The 19,154-nt window shown below is 40.5% G+C and overlaps 1 protein-coding gene across 2 annotated transcripts in view; it reads right to left on the bottom strand.

The window, feature by feature from the left end:
- Positions 1–18,431, bottom strand: part of DCP1A (decapping mRNA 1A) — a 31,912-nt gene extending 13,481 nt beyond the window's left edge. For both annotated transcript variants that reach the window (XM_036391015.2, XM_036391013.2), the window contains exons 1-5: positions 18,297–18,431; positions 17,291–17,331; positions 15,357–15,484; positions 6,857–6,923; positions 2,368–2,506 (exon numbers count right to left, since the gene is read on the bottom strand). In XM_036391015.2, coding sequence (XP_036246908.1) covers positions 2,368–2,506; positions 6,857–6,923; positions 15,357–15,484; positions 17,291–17,331; positions 18,297–18,431 — 510 coding nt within the window. The remainder of the gene's footprint in view (positions 1–2,367; positions 2,507–6,856; positions 6,924–15,356; positions 15,485–17,290; positions 17,332–18,296) is intronic.
- Positions 18,432–19,154: the final 723 nt, after the last annotated feature.

Consider the following 19,154-nt stretch of genomic DNA (forward strand, 5'->3'; position numbering starts at 1 on the left):
AGGATAAGCTGCAGTATGTTTCCCTACTCAAACTGAAATACAAACACAAAACCACACTATAAAAAGCATCCATTCACTTCATTAAAAAAAAATCTCAGAGTTCATTCATTTTCACATATGGGCTTGATGTAGTGTGTACTTGAAGGATTAAGCTGATTTGGAATCCTAGATTAAAGCACTCAGACCTTCATAAATCTCTTTTTCACTCCCTCTGCCCCCTTCTCATGCTGACACTCTGCCAATCTCATGTGGGCTGCACACAAGGATTACTGTATGATCCATCTGGAATGTACCAGCAGATAAGTACTTTCTGCTCCTAAATACAAATTCATGCATAATTACCAAGTGCCATAAAATTATTTAAAAAACAATTAAGTCAGGAAAGGTCTCTCAAGAAGGCATATTCCAACCAAGTTGGTTACTTCATCACGTTTACATTGGCACACTTTGGCTACAAGAGCTTCGAAATTGATGTGCCAGGGGTTTGTTGCTAAAGCTGAGGTGGTCAACAGAACATTCTCAAAAGAAGTTTGCTTGAAACGTGACCAACATTGTTCAGATCTGCTTTTCTGACAACTGTACAGCACTACAGTAACAGCAGGCTCTGATGGATCACCATGGACAAGTTTACTTATGGTTCATGTACACACAAAAAGGAAATGAAGTAATTATTCCAGTTTTCCTGGTGTTCTAAAATATTAAGAAAGAAACAGACACATATACAACAATAAGAAATAAAGATACAAAGCCCCCAATTTTAAAGTAGCTCTGCTGTAGCCCATGCCCTGCCTATTTCACTGCTGTATTACTGGCACCACAGATATTGTCTGTTCATTAAGATATCTGCATCTGTTCCTGATCATCAGAATTTTACTTGTCTACAGAGCTTCATCCATGATGTTTAGGAACTGTTTACAGCAAAAGCTTTTCAGTACTCTCATATGAAAAAGATCTGAAAATTAGAAGAGAAACTGGAATATCCCAAGTCATCCAAGAGCCATCTGTTGGAAATGTGCATTATCCAATACTGCAAGGACAAAGAGGGAGAAAAGCTTCATCACACCCAGGAGGGCACTACCAAAGCAGTGCATTCCTGTGGTATGGGCTTTTTCCTTTCTTTGCAAAAAGACTTCAATTTCTTCAAATCTGTCTAGATTGATACAGCACTGAAAGATGAATCACATTGTGATGTTTCCTTCTGTGATCTCACAAAAGCTGCTACCTGCACAATGCTGGCTTTCACAGAGACACCTTCTCCCCAAACAGCACTGACACACATGCAGAATGAATTTTGTTTTCATCTGTATTTTAAAGCATTAAAAGAACATAGGAGTGATTTCCAGAGATGAGTATCTAGCCTGGGTCAAAGATACTGTGTTGTTTATCACATTGCCCTGACCTCAATGTACATCAGGCAGTGACAGGTTAAGATGGCTCATATAAGGTTTAATCCACATGCTTGATCTCTTCTCAGCCCACACTGTATGGTAACCATCCAGAATCTCACAAAGACTCAATTTCAAGTACTCAAAGGAACTCTGCAGCACAAGGAACTCCGGGAAGGAATCAGGCCCTGTACAAATGTGCTCCCTCTTCTCCCAGGAGCACAGGCACAGAAGCCAATGGTTCTGCAATGCAATACTCACACATTGCTTTACTATGGCACATTCCTGTATTATTACTCTGGGGAAGAGGCGTGTTCAGAATCTCTGCTTCCATTTTTGGATCTCCCACACATTACCTTTATATTCACCCTGCCTGTATGAATTTGGTCCTCATGACTATATAAAGTAGTTTTTTCTTAAGAGAAGTAACATTCCTCATTATGTAATCTTGTGGATTTAGCACTGGCAAAGGATAACAGGCTTTTCCTTCTGAGATGAATTATTTTATTAAAGGGAGAAACAGTAGGCAGGACACAAGAAATAAACTGGAGAACAGAAAGACAAAGGAACAATATTGTTACACTTAGTCTACAGCTAATGAGAAATATGCTTTATAGAGTCTACAAACAAACTGAATGTCAGTCTCTAACACCACAGTTTATCTTTTGAGACTAAGAAGAGACAGATGCTGTTTGGTACAATTTTTATTTGCTATTCCCAGAGACAAGATTTTCTCACAGCAGGAGAAATCATTATAAAATGGGTCCACCCTTCTACACTTTAAGTTGGACCACATGATCAGGATTCAATCCATCTTGCCTGAAATCAGAGAAGGTTTCCTAGTACAGTGCTCCTGAGGGAGGGAACAACACATCACTCTGAAAACAAGGCTGCTGGAACTATTGCAGACACTGCCCACCCTTTAAAGCAAGCACAGCTGATGTGCTAAAAACTGGTTTCCAGAAAAGAGACATTTACTTACTCGTTCATACTCATCCTTGGCTTTACTAAGCATCTCTAGGATGTCAATGGGCCTGTTTTCATTGCAGCCATTGGTTCTGCTGGGACTTTTTCTGTCCTGAGAAACTTGCTGCGACCTCTGAGCTTCTTGTTCAACCACTCTGTAAAAGGAAAGGAGAAACAGGATTTAAAAATTTAACTAGAGTTAACATCTTGCAAAAAGCAGTAAAGAAAAAAGTACTCCCAGTACATTAACCCATTTTTCTGCCTGACTAGAAGCCTAACACATAGCTGACCAAAGTTACACAAGTTTTCATTTGCTACAAGGTTCATACAAGACAAATTGTCAAATGGTCTGCACGATTTATCTCCCATTCACAGAGCACTGGTCTGTCTCTCTCAAAGTTTGCCTACAGCAAACACTACTCCTATAAAACTCTGATGTTTAGACATTTTTACAATGAAATATGTGGACATCCAAGCATGTGATACACAAAAAGCACATGTTTTACACCATACACTAAGATACAATTTTTACTCTTTACTTCCTAACATGCCAAGTCAAGCCATGTCATTCAACAAAATCTATTACTAAACAGATCTAGTTTAGGATGAGGCCTACCGTTATGCAACAGAGACAATGGGAAAGAAGAGAGCTGGCTCACACCAGATGTCTCTGGAATCAGTCTGCAAGAAGACTTAGAGCAAGTTACCCCTCACACCCCCACCTAAGGCTCTGGAAAAAACAGCAAACCATTTCCTCCTCAAGCTGCCCTGCAGTCATTCCAATTACCTGCATTACCTCTGGCCCCTGGTGCCTATGGTTCATTCACCACTTCTACTCCACCTCTGCCTGCCTCAAGTATCCAAAATCTTCCATCTGAAGGATAGGTCAGAGATGCAAGAAGCTGATGTATACCTGGTCATTTCATTAATAAAAATAAAAGCAGCATATACTCCTAATCCATATGCAGTTGACAAGATATACATGGCTGTGCAGTGCGCTGAAGCTTATCCTCTTGAAATAAACACACACCAGCCTGTAATCCCTTCTTTTTTAAGCCTGCATTAATCAAATATGTTAAGAAAAAACAAGCACTGTAAACAGGGCAGAGCTCTGGAGCTGGCATGTCACTTGAGAACTCTCATGCTGTGGAACAGATGGCTGAGGGGGGAGCCAAGAGGTGCCATCACACCAATCACAGAAAGTGTCAATCATCCCAGCCTCCAGTTTCTTTGGGTCAGTTAGGATTCAGGACAAACTGTAGATTTTATAGGCTGCAATTATTTATATGTACCTCTACATTTACATTTCTGAGGAAGAAACAGTTTGCATTTTGGAAGTTTCTTCTCAGTTTTCTAGCTACCAAGCTTCTTTACTTCACTAGAATTTAGCTAAAAAGGGTTAGATTTGGCTTTTAGCAATTCAATGTTGCTTTCACAATTTTTCATCATACAAGCTGGTTATTTAACCAGCTCCTGATTACTTCCAACCTTCTCTGTAAGCAGCAATCACCTGGCAAGGTAACTCACAATAGGGAGGCCAATGTAACCCTGATAATTTCTGAGAACTGCAGCATGTGCTCGTTTGGATGAAGCAGCTCAATACTCCCCAAGTGTTTCTATGGTGACACCCTGAGAGAACATTTTGTTCTAGCACCTCATGTGGTCACCCAGTCCTGGCTTAGGACCTCTCTAAACTCAACTCCAAAACTAATGATGAGAAAGAGCAAGGTAAGAGAATCAGAATGCTTTGCTGAGATGTTAAATGCCAGCACAATTGTATAAGAAAAAAGAAACACTTCAGTTCAAGGGAAGATTCTGGGCAAAGTGAAATCACACAAGGTGCCTGGCAGGCACAGCAAAGGCTTCACTCTTGAGACTTTCCTTTTGCCTTAATTAGCTGGCCCAGAAGGTTTCAATAAAACATCCTCCCCTGAAAACAGTACTGATTGAACTCACAGCAAAACACCTTCAAGGAGTGCAGGCATTTCACAGAAATGTATCATAAAAATTTCTGAAAAACAGTTCATACTATTTTTCTATTGTTCATTATGAAGTGTTTGTTACCTTTTTAAAGTTTAAAGTTTACTTTCTTTTTGAAGAATAACAAATTCTCTTCTCATCTAGGTAACTGTCTAATAGTTTAAACTCCATCTTCTGTCTTGTGCACATTACATTTCAATGGTGGTGATGGAATATAATGTGAAACTGTATCCCCAGAACTCTGAGATTCTTTCCCAATTCTTGTCTGCTTCCTGTATCTCAGAAGCCTCTTGGGTCTGACTATTGAAAACAGGGTAAAACAAGCTTATAAACTAAACTGAAAATAAGCCCCCCATACAAACTTACAAGTCAGAATGCAATAGTTTTCTCAAATATTTGAAGCCCTCCAGTTTCTGCCCTATTTCTTCTAGAAAGGCCATCTCTCAATCAATCATCTTGACACAAATTAATTGTTTCTGAAATCAGGAGTTTGACTCCCATGAAATGTTTTCATTTCAGAAAATTCTAGAATTCGTAAAAAAAAAATCTGTAAATCAAATACCGAAATACCCTTCCTGGGGGGAAAAGTCAACTACTGCAAATCTGTCCACTGAACATGCTCCGTGTGCAATCCAGGATTAAATCTTTTTTAAGCAAGGCCTGCTGTTTCTTTCCATTATATCAGATAGTGGAAGAGGCACATATTCCTTCAGGGACACAGTAGCTGCTGTGACAGTTTGTTGAAGAAGATCTGGAGTTACAGCATTGAAAATATACCTGGCACAACCTCACAGAAGGGCAGGGGGAGGGAGAGAATGTGAGAAGTGAAGTCTGTGATTACAAAGCCTAATTTACTTTTCTTTTCAAAGATAAGCCACCAAAATACAAATGGATGGCCTGCAATCTTGTTAACTCAGTCTGGCACAATAAGGTCAAGTTAAATGCAGGGAAGAGAATGCAAATCTCCTTGAAACCTTTTATGGTTATGTTTTGGAAGTGCTGAAGTATTATAAAGGCAGCACTCTTTCCTATCAGTGATTAAGAAAAACTCCACCTTAACAAAAGGGTGCAAATCCAAATTTCCACCCCAAAGACAAAAACCTACAGAACAAAATTAATACTCTTGGAAGAAAATGTAAATATTGCAATCCAGCCAAAGGGGTAAATGTGCTTTATGGACTGCTGTACCATGGCCAGACTGGCCTGTTACCTGATCACACTTTTTAAAGAGTCCTGAAGTATCTGTAGCCCAACATTTGTGCTACAGTGACCAGACCAAATGGACTCAAGGTTTGCTATCTAAAGTTAGATCTGCACTGCAGCTGTGAATATGGTAGAGTTTGACGGGTCCAGCTCTCTCTCACACTTCAAACATTAACTAATGGTTTTAGATTAGAAGAGAAGGCCATGTCCTTCTGATGCTCTGTTTCTAAAGAGGAGAGGCAGTAGATGTTTTGTTATTTGTTTTGGTAACAACATCCAAGAGTCAGTTTCACACAATTGTTTTCCATTAATCCTTAGATACAGACAAACCAACTAACAATAAGAAGTCCAACATAACTAGGAAGACAAAAATAAAAGTGGGAAATGGGGTTATCAGGATGACAAAAAAAGAAAAAGAATTTTGAAAGGTATCTTGATACCAAAGTCTGTCATTTGTGTTTTCTCTCACTCCTTCTGTGTGAAAATAATACTAATTTTTAAAAAAGCCAAAATAACCCACACCAAACTCCCTACACTAAGAAATTAGAATTCAGCTTAAAATATCTACATTGTGACTAGTTTTCATATAATTAAATATTATATATTTCCATGTAATTAAATTGTGCAACTCTTCAGGATAGCCTGACTGGCAAGCCCTGACATGCTGCTGAAGGCATGCAAGAGATAAGAGGCTTCAGGAAAGCAGTGTGATAGCAAAGAGGAGCAAAGCTGAGAATGAGGGATGAGATGATAGCCTGGGTAGTACACCTAAACTCTGCATTTTAGCAAGAGGAACTATCCCAAAATCCAGAAATCAGCAACACCAAGCTCTTATTTCAGTTTTGCTTACACTCCTAAATCCACTATAATTCTAGAAAATTCTACCTAGTTCTCCTACTAGTTTTTTGTCTCTTCACTCTAGTCAGGAATAACAGCTAAGTCTTATAAAACCCAAACAAACCACAAACTCCAAGAAAAAAACAGCTCACCACAAAACAAGCAAAAAACCCCAACCATCATTTATTTCATTACACTCTCTGCATTAGAAAATCTTTTGCCAGCACCCCTCTACAAAACAGAATATAAAATAACACACAGGGCACATAGTTGCTTTCTTTGGAGAATGCCAACTAATAATTCAACTCTTTAAAAAATAATTTAATTGAAAATTTTAATGCTGCGGTTTTTTTTAAAAACAAACCTGTAATTTTCATTAGTTAAAAAAGCTTGTATGAGCAAGTATGTTTTATTCTTCCATTTTTAGGAGAGTAAGGAAAAAAACCAGACACATTGAATAATCTCTAGAAGGCCCCAGTACTTACTTAGCCATGAGTTTTGCTATTCGATGACAGTCATTCTTGTCATAAAACCAAATACTGTAAATTGACACTAGAAAACAAGAAAAAAAGCAAGTATAAGACAAAAAAAAAAGTAATTAAATCAATAGCAAAAAAACAGGAGTCCATTAGATCTGCAACATACAAATTTCCATCAGTTTCCATTGAAATACTGCGTGTCACCACCTACTATTTAAAAAGTAATCAGAAACAGCACATGTGCAAACATAAATACAACTTCAGTCAGATTGAAAGGAAGAACTATAGAATCTTGGTACTGTTAGTAAATAAAAGTGGCAGGAAAATGTTTTAACCTGCAGGTGCCTTCTCACTACAGTTGCAACCTCCTCTTTTCAATTGACTTTATCATTTAAGCTAGGCCAAGCAATATCCATTTAAAAAAAACCACTGATTTTTAAATATGTCAAATTCAAAGACCAACATTAACATTTGGATTATAGCATGACAGTTCAGTCAGAGCCTCTCTGGAAGGTTCCCTGTCCAGAAGGAAGCAGTACCAAAGCTCCCATCACACAGTCACATTCATGGAACAGCTTAAAACTACACTGATAGTGACCCCTGCTCTTTGAAGGTATCCAGGACAAAGCAGTGAGAGCAAAAGGCTTCCAGCTCAGCAAGACAGCCTTATTCTGGTTTCAGAATAAGTAAAATTCCACTGAAAATTTGCAGAGCTGGAGCTTGACCACTGAGCTCCATCAGAGGGAGAAACTCTGTCAGGAGTGCCAAGAGCTGCTCCTTCCCCAGCAATCCTCCCAAGGGCCTTTCCCCACACAGCAGCTCCTCTCCCCACTGCCCCCAGCTGCACCAAAGCCACAAAGCTCCACAACTCCTTTCAGAATTGTATTGAATCCAGCCCACAATGCAGGTTACCTTAAATCTTAGTTCATCTATGAAGTTTGTCAATGCATAAAGTGCTAGAACATCGAAGGCAATTGGCCACTTTACACATGGTACCATTAAAGTATTTCAATTTCTGAAAAAATGCATTCAAGCCTTTTAAAACTCATCTTTATACTGGAGTTCATGCCAGTGATTTTATGTAGATGAAATCACAGATTATAAATACACCTAAAGTGAAGGAAAGGACTGTTAAAAAAATTTACACAACCATTTCCCATTAGAGGTAGATTTTTATTTCACAGTGAAATCCTTTTTCTTTCTTTACTCACTTTTTTTCCTTCCACAAGATACTCAAAAAGCTCAAGCAAAGCCCACTCAAAATAATGTCAAGTCATGGCAAAGAGGACAATTATTTACCAAAATTTTTCTGGCCCTTCAACTTATTCCAGGTGTACTTTGCTGGGCCAAAATCCTCAAGAAGTCAGTTAGACATCTCATTTCTAGAAGAACATCCGAGGACAAGCTGAAGTTCATGACTTTTCTTTCTTTCATTAAATAACAGCTGTATTAATTTGGTTGTTTATATCTTTAGAGGTTCCAGCTTAAGTAATAGATAACAAAGCTTTTCAAGTCAAACAAAGAAATCAATGCACAAAAGACATAAACCAATAAAAAAGCATTTCACCCATGTAGCCAATGCTTATGAAATGCTTCTATTAAACTTCGCAGTTTAATACAACTGGATTTTCTGCTGCATAGAAACCTACAAAGTTTTCAGGTTGCTACATGACTAAAGAAGTAGCTCATACTTTAGCACTGAAGAAAAGACTTCATTAGCAGACAAACTGCCAAGAGGACACCGCTGCTTCAAAAGCATACTTGCTGAAGAAATGAAGATATGGAACTTACAATAATATTTAAATGGGAAAAATTATTAAAGTCACACTCAATTCTGCCAGAAACAGGCCTAGACAAGACCACAAGTAGATCCAAATCTCAGTTTGGTGTAGAGTATGAGGCTTTTTTCCACTTTGTACTACTGGCAAGCAATCACAGGGAGTCACTGCAAAACAATTTTACACAATATCACGAAGATGCACAGCAGATTGCAACTTGGGCATTAATGTAGGTACAGGCCACAGGCTGGAATGTTTATCTTCCTCTTTCCAAGAGCCCTCCTGTACTGCCAGTTCAGCTCCCTTCCCCAGAAGTGTATGTCCCAACAGCATTACTGTTAGGATATATTTGCCTATACACTGCACTTCCTTCCATGCATGCAGCTTCAATTAAGAACGTCCTTATAGCAAAGACAGAGTTGGCTCTTACCAGCTCCTTTTAAATATGTGATTTTTTGCTATAGCCAGCATAAACATTAGCTGAATATTCCCATGTCTGATCGCACCTTTGTACTGCAGTTCTTGCAAGAGTTTCACCCAACAGAAGCCACCGAATTTTTCCTTTCAGCTTTTCTACGCTGAATGCTGGGCAGCACCTTTAGCAATCAAGTAACAGTAGTTTGTAACCATCAGCAGCAATTCTTTCAGTAGGATTCACACTGCATTTTGACAGCCCTGGAATAATGAGTAACCCATACCACAGACAAATCAGGTTTCATAAAACTAAAAGAAGTCATCCATTTTCGTAATCTATGTTCTTCTCTGATATATGCAATTTTTGTTAGAAACACTGACCCATTAATATTTATCTAAACACATAATAATCAACTTCTCTCCCAACTTGTCTGGATGAATCCTTAAAACCTGATTAAAACTGAAATGGGAAACCAAAGAGCTTTTGAGAGAACAGAAGGATTATGGAAGACTTCCTGCTCAAGCCTAACAGCTGAATAATACCAAAAGGAAGGTCTTGGACTCTTCTATAATCTGGATTAAGAGTGTGAATAGCCAAGTGCCACTGCGAGACAGAAGTCTTGTCCTTGGCAACATAAAATGAAGCTGCATCCCCAAATTGTAGTTTCACTTCACCTCTCATTTTAAGTAAGCAGCAAGAGGCAGTGTCCCCACCCTCACATTTCCACAACTTTTTTAACCCATTGTACCCCAAGGGGCCCCTCTCCCTCATGTCAGCTGGGTACATTCTAGTCCAGACCAGATCCTTGATCCCATTTCTGCATCAGCTTCATGAAAGGCTGTTGGAGCATAAGAGAGCACAAACAAGAAGCTTGGGACACACAGGAAGGGAAAACTTGGAATGGAACTGTGTGCCAGAGGAGAGGAAGTGCACATGGACTCATCAGCACTGCCAGTTTCAGCAATTCCAGACACTGTCACTCCCTTCCCCAAGGCAGTTTAGCCATTTGTACAAATACCTCCTCAACTCATTCAAAGAGATGATTTGCTTAAAACTTCCCTTAACTATCAGGAAGAGCTGGTAGAAGGCAGAAAAAAGTTTTATTTTACAGGTCCAATTTTGATGTTGCCATACAATGAAGCAGAACAACCGAAATGGAGTTTTTCAAACTCTTGAAAGAAAAGGACTTGTATTTTGAAAGCCCTCCTATAATGTAACCATGGAAAACAACCCCACTCACTTCCATAAAGAAAAGCACATATATTGCATCATTTTACACCTCAAATAGAGTTTGAGGCAAAATGACATAAATCTCTCTCTCTTGAAGCTCGTATTTCCTCTAGTAGCAATGTCAGCTGAAATGCCACCTCTCCTCAGTCAGTCAGCTCTGTATCACTGACATTCTTCATATTTATTTCCTACATGTAGATATTAGCCTGCCACATAGACTTACAAACCATTAGAATGAATGGGAAAAGTTCCTCCCTTTGCTGTTGTTTTCAACACCTAAAGGCATTTCACAAATATATCACACAGCACAATTCCAGAAGCAGGAACATGGAGTAATTCAGCAGGTGCCAAGCAGCACCCAAGCTCAGGAAGGAACACTTTAACTGCCACCTGAGCATTATATGGAGGGAGAGGGATTGCTTCTTTGCAACCTGAACCACAGAAGAAAACTTCTTGCAGTTAGAGTGCTGTCTTTCAGGTCAAACAATGTATTTTTAGAATGTCTCCACAGTTTTCAATCATTCCCCCCCTCCCCCAGCTTGCATTGCTTCTTCTGCTATGAAGATATGAAGAAAAGGCTCCTTTCTTATCTCAGACTAAACCACTGGGTTAATGTGCTTGCTGGAGAGCCAGGCAGCCTCAGCAATCACAGATATGTTACACTTAATGGAACATGTGTGATAAGAGACTTTCCTTACAGCTTTGAAACCAGTCAGGAGCTCTTTGAAACACTTCTAATGCAACTCATTTCTCTTTTGCTGTTCAGGATACAAGTTGTTTTCATCAATAATACAATAAGACCAGAAGACAGCACTTTGTAACTGAGTTTTCCACTTTTATGTATAAACCTCTCCAAAATCCATTATTTTTGTATTACTCTTACCTTGGAAGCAAGGAGAAAAACCACATAACCACAAACAAAAACCCCACACCAAACAAGGACCATTTATTTTAATGCCCAACTTTTATGCTAAACATCTGTCTTTTCTGCACCATGGAAATCAGCCTGTCTGACCTCCCAAGTGAACTGGCTTGGATTAAAAACCCTTTTTATCAAGGGCAACACCACCGATACAAGGGAAAAGTTATAAATGAGAAAGGCTCAGAAGACTCTTTCCTGCAGACTTTAGGAGGTAAGTTCAATACTGCTTAAAACTTGGACTAATTTTCCTTAATTATTAAGCAAACTATTAACTAACAGCTCCAGATTCTCACATTACAGATTGCAAGGAAGTACTGAACTTCAGACTTGGCTGTTATTACTGTTACTGGCTGAACTGCATGCATTTTTTAAAACAGAGTTTAACATGCTTTCCACAAAACACAGACAAGAGAAAACAAGCTTGGGTTCATTAAAAAAAAAAAAAGTCAATGGTATTCAGTATTTAATGAACAAAAATCTGAGTTCTCTAAAGAATGTGCATGTGTCCAGAGGGAGAGTTCAACAAGGATCAAATATACCCAGCAATACCTATTCCAGACTAGGAAATAATAAAATGTGGAATATAATTCCACATTATATTCCACATGTGGAATATATTCCACATTAAGTGTGGAATATAATCTCAAAACTTTTACTTTTTAAGAGTAATTCCAGTTTTAAAATATGCTACAGTAAGTCAAACAATCTCTTTTCAATTTGGTAATTTCTTATCTGTTTGTGTTTGCTGATATTTGCTTTCCTTAATTCTTTTTAACAGTGAAAACAAGAATACCTTTTTTCTATTAACTATTGCAAGTGGTATAATGTCTCACAGTTTCTTAGCCACATTCTTATCATCTTTCTTTTAGGGTCTTATGCCCAACAAAATAAATGGTGTAAGTCTTGGGGCAGCGTTATATCCAACTTTTTGCATTTGGTATTTTTTTGGGGTTAGAACCACATTATGTAGCCAAAATAATTTTGAGAACAAAAATTCTGGAGTGAGGAAAGATTTCCCCATTAAAAGCTGAAATATGAAAAAGGTAGGATTGGGATGGAGGGGAACCTCACAGAATAATAACAAAGTGATCCAAATGTCTTCCATTGTGCTCAGAGAACAGCAAAAGGCAGATATAAGAAAGGTATCTGCTCTCCTTCCAGAATGCCCATGGAAATTTGCTTCATTCCCCCACCCTGCCAAAAATGGGAGGATTCCCCCCAAGAGCTGTGAAAATCAGTAATTTCCCATAAGAATAAAATGGCAATTACCCAGTCTCGGTCTGAGAGGATGAAAATGCCTCTGTGCAATTGGATAAAGTATCTCATGTCTACAGCTTAACAAAGTAACTTCTGATATGCAGAAAACCAACAATTCCTTTGTATAGCAAGAGTGTTTGAAGAAATCAAACTACAAAAGAACAGTAAAACCCCACCAAAATATTATGATCTAGTATGACAGGCAAATCATTCTTACAGCCTCCAGCCAAGCAAAACCAATGTTTGTAGAGTGCTTGCAAAGTTCCTCACATAAGTCATCAGCAGCTTGGAGCAGGTTACTCACTGTCCCAGAACTGCTCTTGTGCTGCTGAAGACAGAAATGCCAGAGGTCTGATCTGCTGCACAGAACAGACTTGGCCTCATTTTAAGTCAAGACAGAATCCCAGAACAAAGTAAGAACATGAAGTTTGTATAACAGTAGTACCACATTGAATATAAATATTGTTGACATGGAACCTTCCCCAAATGCATGGTGACACAGTTTTGCTTTGATCATCTTCCACTGTTTCTACCATGCCCTGGTGAAGCACAAATCTCTATTTGTTACTGATCCTGTTACAATGTAACTACAGAGGCACAAAGTACCTATTTGTCTCTGACAAACAGCACTATTAGCACGATTTTAGGTTTTTACTGGATAGTCTGAGCCATCACCCATGTGTAAGCTAAGGAAACAGAATGAGCAGCTCAATCACTTATAAAGGGTTTCTAATGATGACAGGAGATTTCTTCAAGGACACAGTAAAAGCCACTCTACAAGACACAGGGTTGTGTAAGAGAAAGCTGCTCCTTAGACAAACTAGCTGTCCATCCTCTTTCAGTCATTAAGGGCTCTCAGAAGAACTTCACCTTAAGCCATTAGAGACACATGACATTAAGCCCTTGGAAATACACATTATAGTAACCAGTGGCTAAAACCTCTGATTTGAATTAGCTCCAAAAATGCCAAGGTTTTTCATGCCAGCAGGCAATGAGTGGAAGTGGAGATCCTTCTGCATGAAGAGAACTCGGACAAGAATCCCCTGATCCACCCAGACAAACAAAACACACACATGTTGAATTTGTCTGCAAATCCAAATTTGCCTGCAAATTCACAAATACTGTGCAAATAGAGGCAAACAGCTTTAACACAATTCAACCATATAATTTGTTTTCTAACTCTTTTAGAGGACAGAAAATTTAGAAAACCTTATGTAACAAAAATAATCCAAAACAAAATAGCTTAATGCAAAATGTAAGGGAGTAAGTGATGTGGAAATTATAAGGAATAAAAAGCTTAGATGCCATTTTCAATGCTTTTAAGCTTGTATTTGAACAAAGTGAACACACTCAGAGGGCACAAAAACTCATCTGCAGTTTATTTGTGGCACCTGAGAAAATAACTCATGACATACTAACTGCATTGGACATCTTCCATCTGCAATCACTGGAGATAGGATGGGATAATGAAAGAAAGGAGAGTTTCTGACCAAAGTATTTTAAAATGTCAATGGCAAAGAAATAAGAGGAAAAAAAATACTGATGGCTTCAGAATGCAATTCCCACATCCAGTCTGTAATTTCTTCCTTGCTGACCTTTGTATGATTTCCTCCTTCCTTGTACTATTCTATGTCATCTCTATCCTAAACCCCTGAGCCTCCCACAGATCATACACACTTATGTCCCACAGGAAAAGGAGAGCTTTTATCAAGGAAAACAACTGGCTTCACACACAGCCTATACCTTCTCTGATTACAACTACCTGAAAGGAGGTTGTAGCAAGGTGCTGCTTGGTCTCTTCTCCCAAATAAGAAGTAATGGGACAAGTGTAAATGGCCTCACTTTGTGCAACTGGAGGTTCAGATTGGATATTAGGAAAAGTTTCTTCATGGAAAGGGTTGTCAAGCCCTGGAACAGTGCCCAGGGAGTGGTGGAGCCTCCATCCCTGGAGGTATTTAAAGGATGTGTAGATGTGGCACTGAAGGATGTAGGTTAGTGGTGGACTGTGCAGTGCTGGGTTAACGATTTAATGATCTTAAAGGTATTTTCCAACCTAAATGATTCTGTGATTCCTTCCCTGGATGATCCAATGATCCTCTAGTCACTGTCACACACCATGGTGATTCCACAGCAGCTCTTGCTTCCTTATACCATCAGCAGTCCCACCAAATGAATTAACTTGTTGCTTCCCTTATGTCACCAGCCTCAGAGCTGCAGTTCTTTCCTGACACCTTCAGGTCCATCTTACCCCCACTGCCTCCATCTACAGCTCCCCTTCTTTGCAAACAAGCAATCTGCCTAAACACCCAACTCAACACAGTACTTCTCCCAGTCTGTTGCCAGTCACTTCCCTCACCTCCTAGACTTTTCAACTTACTGATCAGTTTTGACTTTTTCCTCTTTGTGACACTTATGGAAGGAAGATTGCTGAGATTATGAAACAGAGGAGATCATCTGCCTTAGGCTGCTCTTTGCCACCATGATGGAATCTATCCTGCTTCTTAGAGATCCCAGAGGTCTTCCATGGGGAAAAAAGGAAGGGATTAACATTTGACTGGTCTATTAGGTACACCAAAGCACAGCCAATGCAGTGTTCCCATCAAGGGGACATTCTGATGGAGGAGGGAGATACATTTAGATCAAACCTATAGATCATTAATTAAAGACCAGAGCAACATTGCACTTTGGTAGTATATTTGCTTTTTACTGAAAGCAGGCAGTGATGATAATATAATAGAACAGCTATTTAAGTAAATTTAGCATTGTAGACAGAAAACATCATCAGATATTTCACTGGAACCCTCCCCATTAGATTGTATTTGAAACAGACATCACAGCAATCAGAAGTGATATAGGTTATAAAACAACCTGAAGTTTATTTGGATTAGAGAAAGTTATACTCACAGCTGGCATTTCTGTAGAGCAGAAAAGGTTCATGGAGCTGAAACTCCAAATCTTTATTTACTGGCTCAACCAGGTTGTGCATATTCAGTCGATTCACTATCGTAAAACCATGATAAGGAGAAGCTGACCTATTGTGTCAATTAAAACAAAACCAAGGATTAATATCTCCATCAAGAGAAGTAATTTTCTGAAACCAAGTTAGACATTTATCTTCAAATTTCCACTGCTTTATTATGTGAAGATTTAGCAGTCCTGCAGTCCTGTTTTTCTATGCCATTTCTTGGCATGCCACCTAATTTCAATTTCAAACTACACTTACCTCAAAGCAGGATTAGGATTAACATTACAGTTCTACACTGTTAAACTGCTGAATCAAAGATACGCCTCTGAAAAATCTATTCAAAAAAACTAGGGCAGGTCTACCATTAAAATGCAAATGTATTCAATACTTGACATAAGATCATTTTGAGGAATTTCAGAATTTTTTTATTAGAGGAGAAAAACCAAACCACTTACACAGCACCATTACCTTACTGCAAATAGACATGACAATAAAAAAGAGCTGCTGTCTTAAATAGCATGAAGTACACTTACAGGGGGAACCATAAACATAATTTCCTCCTAAAGGGAGACTCTGGAAATAAGGACTTAACCAACCCAGTGTCCTGAAAGTAAATTATTCAGAATTATATAGTTTAGTGAAGCAATTTTTATTTATCTATATTTTTCCTGGACACCAAGTGGAAAAAGAGAACACTGAGCAAGCACTGAAAGTTCAAGACAGTTTTAGATGTGTTTTCTCTTGCTGCATGAATGTCCTGTCAGCACTCAACTGTGCCAGTAAACTGGTGTATAACCAACAACAGCAGAACAATCAAGGCAGGCTAAAAATCAGACACAATTAGCTGGTAAATATAAATATTTCTGTAACAATGTGGCCACCTTTACCTAATGATTTACAACAAAAATCTGTCAAGAGCTTCCAAGAACAGGGTAAACAACCATTACCATCACAAGTGAATCTCTTAATGCACCACAGAGAACTTGTTTGAAATCATCAGGTAGTGACACTGAAAGCTTTTGCTTTGGTTTTTGTTTTGACTTTTTTTTTTTTAAGTTTGGTTCACTTTCTTACATTAAGTATTTCCAAACTGGGAGCTGAAGTAGCAGGAAGTGGTTACTCAAATCCCTGCATAATGCCAGGATAAAATATTGTAATGACCAAACTATGACAGTCTGCTTCAGGATGGTTTAAGTCTGCATTATTTATATTTCTTACCTTCAACAAAGTGTTATTTCATTTAGATTTTTTTATTTGCCTATAATTTAAAACTTGAACTTATGATTGATTTTATGTGCTGGTTCTCCTCCTCACCCCTTTTACCTGTCCTAGAGAACTGGAAATTTCTTCCATTGTTTTGAAAGGAAATCAAATAGCCCCCAAAACCAGACACTACAAAATCTCTAGTTTTTGGGCAGCCTCATCCATTTACAAAAATTTATGCCATATTCCAAGAGTAAATTAAAACATATTATTTAATTTCTCATCTCTATTGTTTTCATAATCAGCTTCATGGATTTTAGGAGACAAAAGGGAGACTTGGCACTTAAACTCAATCCACTAACAAATGTTACTGGATTAATAAAATAAGCTCAAAAAAACCAGTTTTTGATGTGGGTACATATGTGGCATTCAGGTTTTATGCTTTCTCAGCAAGACTTTTAGGGGCTTTTAACAGAGTTATTCATCCATGTGCAGAAATTATTCTTTTTGAGTGAGTACACAGCAGTTAACAGCTGGACAAGCAAAAAATGATGAGTATGAAAGCTCTGCAGGAAGCCATCTGGAGTTTGTTTTCTTAAGGAAAGAAAACAAACATCACCACCACTATATCCCCCCTCCCCCAAAAAAACCAACCCAAACCACCTCTTACCTTTTATACACAAATAAGGTCCCTTCTATGTCGGTTTTCTCCTACAAAAAACAACAAAAGCACTTCAGGGATGAGCTTGTTCACACAAGTAGGTTTTAGACACTGTTTTAATAAGAGACTTACAATATCCTTATCTTTCCATAAGGTTTGACATCACAGGCCTAAAAATATGCTCTGCTGTTTTCACAAACTACCTTTTTTTTTTTTATTAGAAAGATTAGGAAGTTAAACCTACTGCCAAAATACTTTGCTCACTCTCTCAATTTGCCGATGTGATACACACAGAGCGTTCCACAGCCTTCCCCTGCCGGGGCAGGCTCCAAATCTCGCAGAGTTTGTGTTCCAGTTCTGCTCCAAGGAGAACAGCAGAGCACGGCTGGACTGGGGCCATGTCCCTGTGTCAGACTCCAGCTCCCAGAGCAATCCTCACCACGGGCATGTGCGAGGAAAGCTGCTACAGCTCCAGGGCTGCCCTGACACCGTGGAGTTCCCCGTATTCTCCTTTTTATGGCTCCGTGATGAACCCGGCAGTGGAGCCAAAACCGTGCTTTAATCAATGACGAACACTCACATCTCTTAAATCCCCCTCTTCCCCAGCTAGGGCTCTGTGCAACAGGCGCGAGCAACAACAACAAAGTACGATTAAAAAAGAGAAAAAGCCAATGGCCACCAGCAGCCAAAGCGCCTTCCAGCCCCGGTCCAAGGGGGAACGGCGCCGCCTCCCCGAGCGCACACACGGCCTCGCCTCTCCCTCCTCCTCCTCCTCCTCCTCTGCCTCTTCCTCCTCCTCTCCCTCTTCCTACCCCTCCTCCTCTTTCTCTCCTCTCCTCCTCGCTTGCTCTCTTCGTCTCTTTCCCTCTGCTCTCTCCCAGCACAAGCGGGGGCAACGCGCCCAAATCCCGAACTCCCCCGGGCGAGCGCAGCCCCGCGCGGGCCCCGTGCGGGCGCGCCGGGCCAGGCGGCTGTCGGGGCACGGGCACGGCCGAGCCCGCCCCGCCGGACTCACCCACTCGTTGTCCTTGGGGCTGAAGCTGTAGAGCGCGACCTGGCCGGTCACGTCGGCGATGCCGGTGATGAAGGGGTCGTGCCGGCGCAGGGCCGCCAGGCTCATCTCTTGCCCCGCTCTGCCCGCCGCCTCCATCTTGGATCCGGGCAGCCCCGCCCGCGGAACGGCAACAGCCGCGCCGGTGCAGCGGCGCGCCCGGCCCCGCCGCCGGCCGGAGCGCCCGGCCCGCGCCTGCAGTTCCGCCACCGGCCAGGGCCCACGCCCCGCCCCGCCCCGCCGGGCCCGTCCCGACCCCACCGGCCCTTTCTCGGGCCCTTCCCGGGCCCCTGTTCTCAACTCGGGACCCAGGACCCTTCCCCGGTCCCCACTCTCCCTCCCCCCCCGCAGCTCCCGTGACTGAGCGCTTGCAGGGTCGCCGGCCCGTGGCGGAGCCCCGTGGGCCTTGGGCCGGGCCGCACCCCCGCCGCCACGCGTGGGCAGGGCTGAGGGCAGGGCTCAGGGCCGGCCCTCGCATCTTGCTGTTATTTATTTACCCCAATAGTAACCCAAAGGCTCCAGGGTTTACTGCAGCCTGCCTTGGGAAGTGCAATGAGTTCGGTTACAGGTTCAGAATTATCATCTCCCAGCACTTGGAGGGTGATGCTGTTTGCTCCCGTGTCTGTCATTTACTAGTGTGTCAGTAGTTCACAGTCTGCAGTGGGATATGGAATTTTCAGTGTTTTAGAAGAATTTGGGGATGAAATATTTCTTTCAGGTATAGTAAAACATCCACAAATACATTTCTCAGGTAAAATAAAGGTACACAGAACAGTAAACTGGCATATGTAAGGCAGAATGTGTGTAGTACATATCTATGTT

Source organism: Molothrus ater, chromosome 11, assembly GCF_012460135.2.
Source record: "Molothrus ater isolate BHLD 08-10-18 breed brown headed cowbird chromosome 11, BPBGC_Mater_1.1, whole genome shotgun sequence".
Classification (NCBI taxonomy): Eukaryota; Metazoa; Chordata; class Aves; order Passeriformes; family Icteridae; genus Molothrus; species Molothrus ater.